The sequence below is a fragment of the Python bivittatus genome, unplaced genomic scaffold, assembly GCF_059951505.1.
Source record: "Python bivittatus isolate LINGU-HERP-01145 unplaced genomic scaffold, Pbiv_v1 ctg000160_np1212, whole genome shotgun sequence".
Lineage (NCBI taxonomy): Eukaryota > Metazoa > Chordata > Lepidosauria > Squamata > Pythonidae > Python > Python bivittatus.
In genome coordinates, this window is record NW_028277076.1 from 5,392,391 (window position 1) to 5,405,910 (window position 13,520).

Consider the following 13,520-nt stretch of genomic DNA (forward strand, 5'->3'; position numbering starts at 1 on the left):
CCTCTTCCTTTTTTAAAGCATTAGTGACACCGTAATGAACAAAACCTTCATATAAGGAGAAGAAACAAGGAGGGAAAGAAAACCAAAGTTCTCCATTACGCTATCCTAAATGCTGGTCAACATAATAGAATAGATTAAATTCAACTTCTCACACACGTGTGTGTTTTAACACACCATAACACAGCGCGATAAGGCCCTATAAAAATTGTTTTAATTTTACTCTGAACTCCATCGTGCACATCATATACAAGCCTTGAAAGGGGGGGGGGGATTGTGTGAAAAGTAATTTTGCATAATCAGTACATGCCATCTGGAACAATTAAACGATTTCTATAGAACTATGAGGATCAGTCATATCTGCTTATTAAAGATCAGAAATTATACAAGTAATAAATCCTCAAAAAAACTACACGTGCTCTCGCCTGTCAACGCTGTTTTAACTTCAGATACTGAAGAACGCACGATAAGGCTGAGAAAAAGAGATTAATATATGCAAATTACATTGAGCATTTAAAATCCCCGGCAACTGTCTCCGTTTTGCCTGTCCTTATTGCCGCATTTATGTTTTATTCATCCATTCATGCAACTCACCTGTCATTTCATAAGCTATAATATTATGGGGGTATTATTAAACAGCATAAAGCCCCTGTTTTAATTGGAAAGCTTCATTGCGTTTTCCAATTATTTGGACTAAATTAAAAGCAGATGTACATAGTTTAATAAGGAGTCTAATATCAGTTCCGGGAAATCAAAATTCACTGCCATTATGGCACTGCAATAGTTTTACAAACTGTACTCCATTTTGAAGGAGGCTGTCCACATTTTTCTCCCTTCTTTCTTTCAAAAAGAAATCTGTCCCAGCAATCTGTTAATTGTCATACTGTTAATAACTGTTTAAATATCCAACTGGCATAGGAGCATCCTATTTATAAAAGAAAAGAGGAAGAAAACAGCAAGCTGAGTAGAAGCAAAACCACAGTCTTAATAAGACATTCTGCTGTATCTGGAACATGATATTCACACCAGTGGGTATAATTAACCAAGCATGGAATTGGGGGTTGGGGGAGGAATGAACAATCTTGTTCCAGAATTGGTTAGCTAGGTTGCAACATTTCCTTCTCCTACACAAATAAACGGTGGAGCATTTTAGATTTTTTTCCCCCACTCTTAGGCTCCCTATAAAACATCTTATCTCTTAGTACAAAACATGCGTGTGACAATCAGAGCCACTGAGTCAGGTGCCGAGTCGGGCAGCTACACAAAATGATTAAATATATACATTAAATAGCAACTGTAATAAACAGAAGGCCCCGTAGAGTCAGAGGAACTGGATCACCTTCTCAAAAAACTCTCCACACTTTGCCCTTTTTTGAAAATCAGATTTCTAGATCCTCAAAACACCATATATGGACGAGTCATCTAGAAAGAAACTTATCCTAGCTTCTCCACATTCTAGGAGTAATCCCATTACATAAAAGGGCCCACGATATTTTCATGACTAGCCCTTCCCTTCTTCAAATCTCAACCAGGCCTTGCTAGAATGATAGGAGGAACAGAAGGCTTCATAGATGTAAAGTTGGGGATGACCAAGGATGCAGAACTCAATGCAGCCAGAGAAGAAGTGGGATGGGGGGGATATTTAGGGAAGCAAATTAAGGTATCCAGACTTCCTCATGAAAAATCTCTGCAGCTCAATCTGGCTTGCAAAGTGTTGAACTGGCATTCTCCTGAATCCGTTTTGCTTTCTCCCACATCAACAATGTTAATCGTTCGCAGTAGAATTGCTCCAGAGAGACGTTGGAAGCGGCCTTGAGACAGTCAGCTGCTGTAAAGAATTCTACCATCATAGATGGCAGGAATGAGACAGTTTAAAGCAAGTGGGGAAGGATAAGAATACCTTCCAGGAGAAACTCAAAGGGTCAGAGAATTTCTAGCAGGTTCTCTAAAAAGTCCTCCTTTTTTAATAACAGCACACAAAGTGGCATTTGGATTCTTTCCTACCCGCTCCTCCAAATATTTCCCCCCTTTGCTCTCTGTTCTGTTTCTTTTTTTAGTAGAAACTGGTGTCTGAAGACTTTAATCAGCCTCCCTTTTCTGGTTCACCTCCTGTGTTTTCCTAACACTGGACCGGTGGAAAGACTTCTGCTAGGAGAAGACAACAGACATTACCAATCAACCCTGTGAGTTCCTGAGGCCAGTAAAGACCTCAGTTCTTTTCCTTGACCTCATGAAAACCACCCCAAAGCCCTCAACTATGGGTAGAGTGGGATTACAAAACTGCAGGGATGTGGGGAAGCAAGGAATTCAGCATCTGAAGATTGCAACATTATAATAAGAGGCAGAAACCATGTTCCACGTTGAAGCTAAAGGGAGTTATTTTGCAGCAAATTAAAACAATAGCATTCCTCCCCAGTTCCAAAATTATCGATGTTAATAAAGGTAGTTTACTGTGCCATGTGAACTATTTAATTATCTTTGAAAAGTGAATGGTGTGTGTGGGGGAATAATGAATCAAAACAATAGTTTTGGGGAGAAAAGAAATGACTAAGCGTTGATTAAATTGTCTTTCCTCATCGAAGACAGATAAAAGATTTATTAAAAAAAAACAAAGGCAATTGAAGTCCACATAATATCGTGGCAGGAAGCATATGGCTTTTTGGTGCGGGGTGGGGGAGGCAAGCACAAGAGAAAAAAATTACATGGTAGGGATGCAAAGAGAATCAGGGATTTTTGGCATTCCCTCTTTTCAAGGGAATTGATTCCCCCTCCCTTAGAGTGCCACCTTAGCTCATTAATCAACGCCAAAGTATTTCTATAGACTCAGGGGTTGGAAAAAGCTATGACTCGAAACATCAGTTGGATGTTGAATTTTCCATGCCAATTGCTATCTTGGAATTTGGACCCTACTTTTTTATTAATTTTTGGCCCGGATACTATTTTCCAAAGTTTGATTTGCACACACACACATTTTCATCCTGAAATAAAGATGTATGAAAATGCTGGCTACCTCATAACAGCTTGGAAGTCTATGAAGAGCTAAATCACGGTTTATTCTTATCACCGTTTGTTGAACAAACTCCACAAGCCCAAACATTGCAAAGTAGGATCTTGTGTTCACTCAACAAAGAAGAGGTGATACTTGATTGAATAAGGACTCATTACAGGAATTCATCAGTCATTGGTCAAGGAAACTTAAGAGCACAGCACAAGACTGGGATTGTGTTCACACAACACACTTAACCCACCTCTTGGTTTGACCTAAAAATTTAAAAAATGGTATAAGACCATTTATACTCATACATCAGCAATTTGCATTCCTCCGACGATAACTCTCATTAAATAAATTTATTTATTTCATTAAATCTGTTATGGCCAGGCACGCCAGTAGACTCTGGATAGCTTACGAAATCCAAATACACAGTTAGAACAGTGAAAAACATAAAACAGAAATGACAGCCCAAACTAATGATAACTCTTCTAAGCAGACCGCTTATACTAAGAGTAGGGCCACTCTACAGGAGATTGAAGTTCATGTGCTGACATCACCACGTTGTTGACATCACCACATTCCTTCCTACGGCAGCCACTCATATTAGACAAAGCAAGGCAGCATGCTGTGATTTCACACCCGATAGGAGTTCAGTCTTACAAAGGAGGCTGAAAGAAAAGATGTCCTATATGTCAACAACAGTCTCTTATTCAGGGTCATACCGGTTTGTTGGGTTCACCCAACACCCTTTACATGGTTAAGGAATTAACTCATTGTCTGGGTTTGGAGAATACACTGAACCTTGAACTAACCAGGTTTGCACAGAGCAACTAAGCCAGGGGAGGGGGAACCAAGATTGCCATGAACTGAGTTTTTCACACAGGGCGAATGCAAATGCTAAGTTTGTAACCTTCTTGGTTAAGCTTGTTGTACAATCACAGCTTGGTGCTGCTGACGTTCCAGCATCTCCAACCGGCATGGTCAAGGAGGAGTTGAAGTCCACAGCTCCTGAACTAAAGAGGGGGCTGAGCTACCTGACCTCACAGATCCCTTCTGATTTTGCAGTTTGATGATCTGGAACAATGAGACTGTCACACACTCCTGAGAAAACCACACTGTCAGCACAGAGCTAAGTTCTTAATGCCATAAAGCATCGGAAGGTGGCAAGCAAGAGGAACAAGAAACAGCTCATGCTAGCTAACAAAAGAGCTCAGCCTGGCATTGCTCATTGTCTTATAGACAACAGTGAGACAAATCTCCAGAATAATTAGCTCCTTTCCAGCAAACTAACAGATTCTTTTTTTGTGTGTGTGGGCTAATCTATGGGGGCCTGGTGTTCTTTATAGGCAAGGCGTCTTCCATATTAAGTTTGGCTTTCTGTTCCTTTCCTTTTTGAAGTGCAAAGCTCCTCTGGGGATACACAATTGTCTAGATGAGGGACACCAGGGAAGGAACCTTTGCCGAGGACCCATGTCTGGTAGATGCTGAATCAGGATCTGGTACCTACCACCTGGAAATCAGGCCTGCAACCATATTTAGTGCACATAACCCCCTACTGGGTATAAACATGGTTTAGCTGGGCACAGTTAGCTGGGTTTACATATCACGCCAAGCCATAAGGTATGGTTTACAAGCAGCTGGCTTTTCACAATGCGCTAAACTCAACCCAACTGAACCCAAACACACGATGGCTCAACGTGACAGTTGAACACGCTCACTGGCTGTGCCCATGTCATATCCTTAGCCAGGTCAGATACGAGTTCAGCAGCTAAGCTTGGCGTGTGTGATTTGATGAACGTTTTGTGGCTTTGCATGGAGTGTGAACCCAGCTGTCTTGATGAGGGACGGAACAAAGTATTGCACAAACCTATAAAATAAGTGAATCCAATAAGCAAGTTAAATTACACTATGTGAACACAACTAACGACAGCCAGTCATTCCAAGAACTTAAGGGCTGAATGGGAATATGAACCTGGGTCTCCTTGATACTAGATCAATACTCTATGCCAGGACGTTGGCTCTCAAGTTATATTCTGAACCAGGTGGGCAACTGAAGGAGAAAAGATTGGCAGTAGGAAAAATGAGAGAAGGAGGAGTAAAATGGATGAAGCACAATGAGAGGAGGTGAACAAAAATCAGTTCAGAATTCCAGAAGAAGAGGGGGGAAAAGAATGGAATCTGGAATTGGAAACCATTGATGGACTATTTGCAAAATGCAGGTGGGGTGAAGCTTACATGGGGATTTGAAGATTAGATTATAAATGTAATGGGATAAAAAGAATTATGCTTATTTAATGTATTAAAAACTAGCACTTATGATAGCATTATTTCTAAGACCAGAGATAGATTGGAAGCTATCTATTTTTCATACCTTTCCTTCTTTTACTTTACTTCACCTCTTCTTTCCTTTTCTTTATATTTTGCATTTCAAATGTTCTTTTCTATTTCTAACTTTTAAATATGTATCTTTAAAATTTCAATAAAATATTATATATATATATATATATATATATATATATAAATATATTATTGAAATTTTAAAGATACATATTTAAAAGTTAGAAATAGAAAAGAACATTTGAACATTTAAAATAAAAGAACATTTTATATATATATATATAAAAAAGAATGGAATCTGGAATGGAGAACAAGTCACCATCTCCACCTTGTAACCTGTTGGTTCAGATGTTTGGCCAGAACGATCTGACCCTTGAACAGCATCTTACCATACACAGGAGAAGAGAGAACCAACATGGGGAGGAGAGAGAAACCCAATTCTCGTCACTGGGCATGACCACTGCTAATTCCTGCCATACCCACCATAAACATGAACCTTTTAACAGACTCATCTCAGATCTTCCACCTGCTCCTAATCTTGGCCCTGAGAAACCCAGAAAACATGACCCATATAAAATAAGGGTGTCAGCATACGGACTTATCAAGTTTGATCGGCCAACCACATCAGAGAAAAATAGCTCTGGGAATCAGATACAAGCCACAGCTTGCTTATCTGATATAGTCCAACTCCTGCAACGGTTTTCTTATGCAAGTTTCTACAACAGCTCCTACGAATGCAACATAAAGACACTAAATCTTCCTGACCTGAATATTGCAGTCACCACTGAAATATTGGTGGATAGAAGTTTTCTAAATTTTTCCCTCCACTACTGAGTAGGTTTATAACCCACCTTAGCTCCCTTCTTGAATGAGTAGTAGATGGTTCCAACCAATCAGGGATCCTATGAGTCTTTTAAGAGGATCATACATTGGGAAGGAAGCCTGATTAGGTACAATGTGGATTCCCTGTATGATTTAAAATATGAATTGCATATGGAGTTTGAGGGGCAAGGAGTGAAGGAAAGGACTGAGCCAATAAGAGGAGAAGAAAAGATGAATTTGACAGCATCGCCAAAACCACCTGCCACACACAAAGAATAGTTTTGACTCAGCCCCGGTAACATACGATTTGTCCACAACACTTACCAAAGTCTTCCATGAAGAGACGAAACATCTTGCAACCAAAGCAGGTTTTGCATTTCAAGCCAAAGCATTTTCTCTTTTGTTTTGTTTTTTGGAAGCAAAACCAACTTTTCTCCCTCTGGGAGCCATTAACATATTGTCTTGGAACATGCTGTTTATTAACTTCACCACCAAAGCTGCCAAGATATTAAAAAGCTCATCCATTTAGCACAAAACTTTTGATGGAATATCTGCACTCCTCAAACTGACATTTCTATAAAGGGTAAGGTCTGGAATTTAGTAGCATAACAATGCAAGACCCACTGAAATAAATATTGCAGAAAAAGTAAGCTTAAACATGTTTCAAATGAATGACAAATCCTACAGTTTATTTCTCTAATGTTTAGTTAGAAAAAGACTCTTAATCGATATTTATAAACACACAAGACTTAAGCCACTGAAATTAAGACACTTTCTACATCCGACTGATATCAATGGGAAAAGGCACCAAATGCCTAGATTTTTTGCCCATTGAAATAAATTGGAATTTCATTGATTTCATTCTTGATCAATCTTGACCATTATATAGCATGCTTATACATTATTGTTGATAATAATAAATTGCATTATGGTTTCCTCCATCCCCATTTAATAATACGTAGGAATGGATAGAACACAATTCTGCCTCCATTAATTTCACAGATAAGAAATCTATTCTGTTGTCTTTCAACCAGCACACCCCATTTTTTATTTCCACCTTCGGTATGTATAACACTCTTTTAACAAAAAAACCCCCTCCATTATTTAAAAAAGGTTTTTAAAGACAGCTAAAAAAATGAAATATTGTTCTAGTATTCTTGAATAGTGAGAAAGACCCATAGTATTCAAATATTTGGACCATGCTGTAGGATTCTGGAAGAGGGGAGACTTTGAGAACAGACCATGTTCTCAAGGGATTTTTTAAGGGATGAAGTTTAAGGAGTCTTGCTCTGTCATGCAAGGCATGGTCCAAATTCCACCAACTCTATTCCTCTTATGCTACCAATATTTGTGACTGAGTCTACCTTATTCTAACTTAATCACACCCTAACCCAGTCAGACCTCCTTACCCGTGCGGATGACAGCAATCACACTTTCTCCATCAAAAGTTACTATTTTAGAAGATACAGTGGTACCTCTACTTACGAACGCCCCTACTTACGAAAATTTCGAGATACGACCAGCTCCGGCCCCAAAAATTTACCTCTACTTACGAACTCGCCTCGACTTACGAACCGGATCCGCAGCCATTTTCCGCCTGTTCCACGTTGTCCGTGGCCGTTTTCCCGCCCTGCCGCGTGGTCCGCGGCCATTTTCCGCCCATTCCACGTGGTCCGCAGCCATTTTCCGCCCGTTCCACGTGGTCCGCGGCCATTTTTCCGCCCTGCCGCATGGTCAGTGGCCGTTTTTCCGCCCCTGACACGTGGTCCGCGGACGCCGGAATGGATTAACAGCAATTACATTGAACCTTATGGGAAAATTTACTTCGACTTGCGACCAACTCGACTTGCGATCAGAGTCACGGAATGGATTAAGTTCGTAAGTAGAGGTACCACTGTATATGAAGTTCAGCCCTCAGAATTTTCTGACCAACAGAACCATTGGTGAGCATGCTAAGCCTTGAAGTTGATAATGAAGGAACTGATTTGAAGAGATCATTTGAGGGCCCTAGGACCATGGAAAGTTTAATATTATAATCCAGGAAGACCATTGGGCGATGGGAAACATTTCAGTTAATTCACCATATGATTTTATGCATTTATAAAACGTATGCGGTTGCCTATCTTATAGGCAACAATCCTAGGAGGCTCACAACAAAGGCAATAAAACAGCAATAAAAAAAACAATCACAAAGGAGAAGCAACAATTAAGCAACAATTAATTCATTAAATTTAAAGCAATCTCCATATTTCCAAAACCTCCAGATGTGTCTTTTTGAGACACTCACACAAGGACAAGATGGCATACAATAAGGGCCAGAAAAAAAGCTATTTATCCTTAAATGGGGGAAAAAAAATGTGCATATGATTGTACCTTGACAAAATCATGGAAAACATCAAAAACAAAAGAGCGTTAAAAAACCCCAGAGCAAAATATACATATTTAAAAAAAAAATCACAATTCTTGGATGAATCAACTCAAGTTTAAGTTGATTAATCTACCAATTATATTGATGAAAGGGCCAGCTCTGTCCCATCCTGTTATTAGGGCAAAATTTAAGGGTCATTTCTCCTGCAAAGGAAATAAAGATGCTATAAATGCCACATTCGTTTTAATAATACACGCTGTGCGCTGTGCCCAACATCTGCAAAAACGTAAGGCAGAAACGCGCACACACATCTTGACATCTCGGTGCTGGAGCTTATTGTTCCTTAAGTGACGGAAGGTTTAATCAAGGAAACAGGCAATTCATCAATTGCAACGAGGCAGACTGTGTGGGTCTGACAGCCTGCACATGGCTTTATCCAGTGGAAAAACTTCGCCACCTGTCAGCCACCAACCTTTTACACCAGGATCCAAGATACAAGCTTCCTCCCCGATCAATTCCCCAGATCTTCCCCATCCCTTCCCCTCCTTCTCCCTGATTAGATTCTCCTTTATTCCAGCACCGTCCCCCGTTATTGGCAGGGACAGACGGAGGAGAGGCGAAACGAGCGACGGCTGTTTATGCGCCATCGTCAAAAATTTATGCCCCCTTAAAATGACTTATTCCTCCTCCTGACTTCTGTTATTATAAATAATCGACTCCTCCCTGAACTTCATGGAGCAGCCTGCTCTCCTTCCGGGCTTTACGTGTTATCCGCGGGTAAAAATGATCCCTGCCCTGCCCTCTGACATATTCTCCGTCTCAGACCTTCTCTCGGGTTGCCCTTGCAGTTCCGACCTGCTGAATCAACACTACACTTCACAAGAAGTCATGAAATGGGTGGATTAACTCTTTCTCGTTAATTCTGTGACCACCAAGTCAGAGGATCACAGGTCCTTCCTGATAGTTCTGTCCTATTCTCTCAATGTCCTGTCACACTTCGGTGCAACCAAGAAACCAACCTGGCTGATGCCGAGAAGAACCAGTCACCCTGTAATTGGCCGAGAACATGAGCCCCCAGAAGCACCACCCGTCTTTACAATGTGGACCCACCCAATTTCCAACAATGCCTACAAGACTGTTCATCAACATCATGTACATTTTACAATTTTAACTCAAGAGGAGAAAAGAACTCAGAAAGAGCAAGAAAAAGTTGGCACATTTCTAATTCTGAGCAAGATGCCCAAGAATGGGAATCCTGGCTAAGCCAATGGAAGGAGCCTTGCTTTCTCACCAAGTGGGAAGAGTTACTGATGGAGCAGTTACTTCCAGGAGACTAGAACTTAATGGCCTCTGGTTCAAGTTGGCCAACTTTGCATTTCTCACCAAAGCAGCCAAATGGGCACTGGTGGAATATACATGTGTACATAATCTATTTTATTATTTTATATTCATTGAAGAGTATACTGCACTAAAGAGACACCTTTGTTGCCTAATGAAGCATTGCCTGACGAACTTCATATAAATATTTCAAACCAACAGAAAAGAGAACACCTATTACTCAGTTGGGGGACATCATGATGCAGAGCTTCAGTGACATAGATTCAGGTTTATGACCATGACATGAAGATGTTACTGACACAGGAAGACTATTTATCAAAAAATATATATTGGCGAAGCTACTTCTTTAAACCTTTATATCTTGTTCTTTTCTTCTACTTTCTTCTATCTTCTTTTCTTATTGCACTTTTAGCTTTTTCTGTTCTTTCTTTCTTCTTTCACGTTCTCTGTTCTAATTTAGTTGTAGTAGTTCTTATTATTGTTCTTAAAATGTACTTCTAACTTCTGTGAAGAATATCAGAAGCTACTTGTTTATGCCTTTACATCTTTCTTTATATCTTGTTCTTTTTTCTACTTTCTTCTACTTTTTTTTCTTATTGCCCTTTTAGCTTTTTTTCTGTTATTTCTTTCTTTTTCATCTTCTGTGTTCTAATTTAGTTTGTAGTAGTTCTTAAAACGTTTAATAAATAAATCAGAGAGAGATAGTATATCTCCTTCCTAGAGTTCTCTCTCTAACAGCCACACAACTAAGCAGAATCACTTTGTTTAGTGACAGCCTATCACTGAATATGAGATAACTGAGATATGTGAGAGACAAGACCACTGCCACCCCCAACTTCACCCTGGGATCAAAGAGGTGGAGAAAGAGAGGGGTCTTGTACTATATGTTCTAAGATAGTCCCATGTTTTTAGAAGATTAGAGAAACACAATGTGGATAAAATTGGCAGGGGAAGGAAGAGAAGTGATAGATTCTATTACCCTCATTCTCGAACCCCATCCTATAATGTAGCAGTCCTACACGTCAATGTGCAGGCCTTCTATGGCATGCAACTGAACATATCAAGCTGGATTTGATTGGGTTGATCCAGCAAAGTAAATGATAATATTCTTCCACATTGTCAGATTCTCTCTGAAGGAGAAGTTGTGATGAGAAAGGGAAACAGTTGGCAACTTTCTTCCATCTTTCTCCCAATCTATAGTTCACAGGGCAAAATTTCCATTTTTCACATTTCCAAACCTATGAGCCTTTCCCAATAGCAAAGAGAAGAAACCATGACCACTATGCCACAATTCCATACTCCATCAATTCAGAAACCAACAACAGCAGTCTCAGCAAAAAGATTACAGTTCAAATAATCCTAATATTAAGACAGACAGGCTAAGGCCATGTCCTTTGATTAAATCTGCAACTTACAATAAATAAATAAAAGGGAGGAAGGAAGGGACAGAAGGGGGAAAGAAGAAGGAAGGAAGGAAGGAAGGAAGGAAGGAAGGAAGGAAGGAAGGAAGGAAGGAAGGAAGGAAGGAAGGAAGGAAAACAGACTTTGTTTTTCTCCTTTGTCCTAGCAGAAATCATGGAATTACTGTTGTTGTGAAGGAAGTTCAGTTGTTTATGGCCCAAAGTGAAAGAGCTATACTGAGAACATCTCTAGTAAGCAAGGAAATCTATCGCTTACCTGAAATCGCATATAAATTGGAGTGCTGATACTCAAAATCTGGCCGAGTGCCATGTCCTTTCCCTCGGAAGCTGGCCGGAAGTGTCAACGATATATGCCTAGAGAGAAGACACCAAAGAGCACACTTAAACTTCAAGAATGATGATGTTCAACCCAAAATTAAGGAGATAGGGATTCTCATGTCTGAGATGGGTTTCAAAAGATCTTCTCGCCCATGGTGGGTATACAGAAGTTGGCTTTCTCTTGATGGAACACTTTTCTTGGAGAGATCCATCAGGATCCATTCATTTTCTGTATTTAGGCCATTTTGAAAACAGATCCATCCAGGTGGGAGGACTTGGAACATTAGTGATCTCCAAAAGGTCTTCCAGAGGACATTGGATCATTCTATTTTTTCCCAGATTACGCTGATGGGACCATCCAAAAGCTTTCCAGAAGAAAGTCTTCAAAATCAGAAGTGTTCCAGAAAGTTTCCTTTGGAAAGCTTTGGACCACCATCAGAATGGTGTGGCTATTGCCTGGAATCAGCCATGGAGGGGCACGAATTAAAAGAAAAGGAAGAGAAGAAAAAGAAAGAAAAAAAAATGAAAAAATAAAGAAATAAAAAATAAAGAAAACATAGAATTCTGACTTCCGCCCTTCATTCCATCAAGTAATTGCCATCTTATTCTTTTCCCTTCCTCTTTAACCCTTTTAAACCCCACATCCATAAATCATTATTCAGTCTTTTCTTCTTTCAACAAAAAAATCCAGCCTTTCAAAAAAATCTTCACCATTTTTTCCCCTGACCAAGCTGGTCAGCTTTGCCATTTCCACAAGCTCTGTCAATTTTATAGTATCATCTTTTACTGTGGGTATTTATTATTCTTCCATCTTTATGCATACAATCATCTTGCCACACTTACCATATACAATATTAATTTCCCATCTTTCTTTTCTGGTTCCATGTCCACAAGACCCAGTAGAAATAGTTCTGGTTTCATCGTAATGTTAATCCGCAATATCTTTGGCATCACTGCATGGGTTTGCACCCACAACCTCTTTGCTTTTTCAGAGGGTCTCTACGCATGCCATGGTAGGTATCAATGCACAGCTGATCTTGGCTGATCCCTCAAAAACTAATCAGAGTCCAATCTGGTTAGTATTTGGATTGGGACCACTTTGAAAACATGGTTTGTATGGTAGCACTGGCGAAGTGATGTCCGTATGGTTATCAAGAGCTTAACTTGAAGACGCCTTGCCTTTATCATAAACTTAAATCTGCCCTAATTGCTGGCATGAATTGACTTTATACAAATGTAAGCATTCAGCCAGATACGGCTACTAAATTTATTACCCCTGACAGCCAAAACCAGAACTAGATTTCCTGATAGTACATAAAAAACCCACATTTTATTGTCATTCCAGACTATAAATAAGAAACTCCCCCCCCCCCCGTTGTACATGTACATAAATGTGGGAGGGGAAGGAATAATACAATCTCAAGTTAAACGCAAACAGCTTGGCAGCATATGGCAAATCAATTACTAGTTTCAATTCTGAAACTCATATTCACACATGCGCATTAAAAAAAAACAGCCCCCGAACAAAAGTGGGGAAGAGGGAAGAGAGAAAGAAATGGCGAGCAAGATGGAGAAACAACTGGGAAACAATAACCGAGCCGAGATGAACAGAGGCCGCTGGAGTTTGGAATATAATTAATCATGATTTCAAGCAGCGGGGAACCATATTGACACAGGCGTTGCATTTGAATATGTAATTAGGGTGAAGTTCTTCATCAAATTATATATTAAAAATAGAGAGCTGGGTAAGGGAGGGGCCGGTGTATGGGCTGGAGGGGAGATGGCACCATTTGAAACCAGAAATTTCCTCCAATTCAAGCTGTCGCTAAACAGCCTCCCATTATGACTAATTCCAATGCAACGCGATGCGAAAAGGTTGGCAGGGATGGGTTATTTCGAACCCATGCGGGGCCAGAACTGTTCTGTA

At 40.0% G+C, this 13,520-nt stretch overlaps 1 protein-coding gene across 5 annotated transcripts in view; it reads right to left on the bottom strand.

The window, feature by feature from the left end:
* MVB12B (multivesicular body subunit 12B) overlaps positions 1-13,520 on the bottom strand; it is a 61,359-nt gene that overhangs the window by 26,150 nt on the left and 21,689 nt on the right. For all 5 annotated transcript variants that reach the window (XR_015797296.1, XM_088147008.1, XM_007439308.4 and 2 more), the window contains exon 7: positions 11,532-11,629. Coding sequence is in view for 4 of the 5 variants with exons in the window: in XM_088147008.1 (XP_088003134.1) it covers positions 11,532-11,629 (98 nt within the window). In the remaining variant the exon portion in view is untranslated. The remainder of the gene's footprint in view (positions 1-11,531; positions 11,630-13,520) is intronic.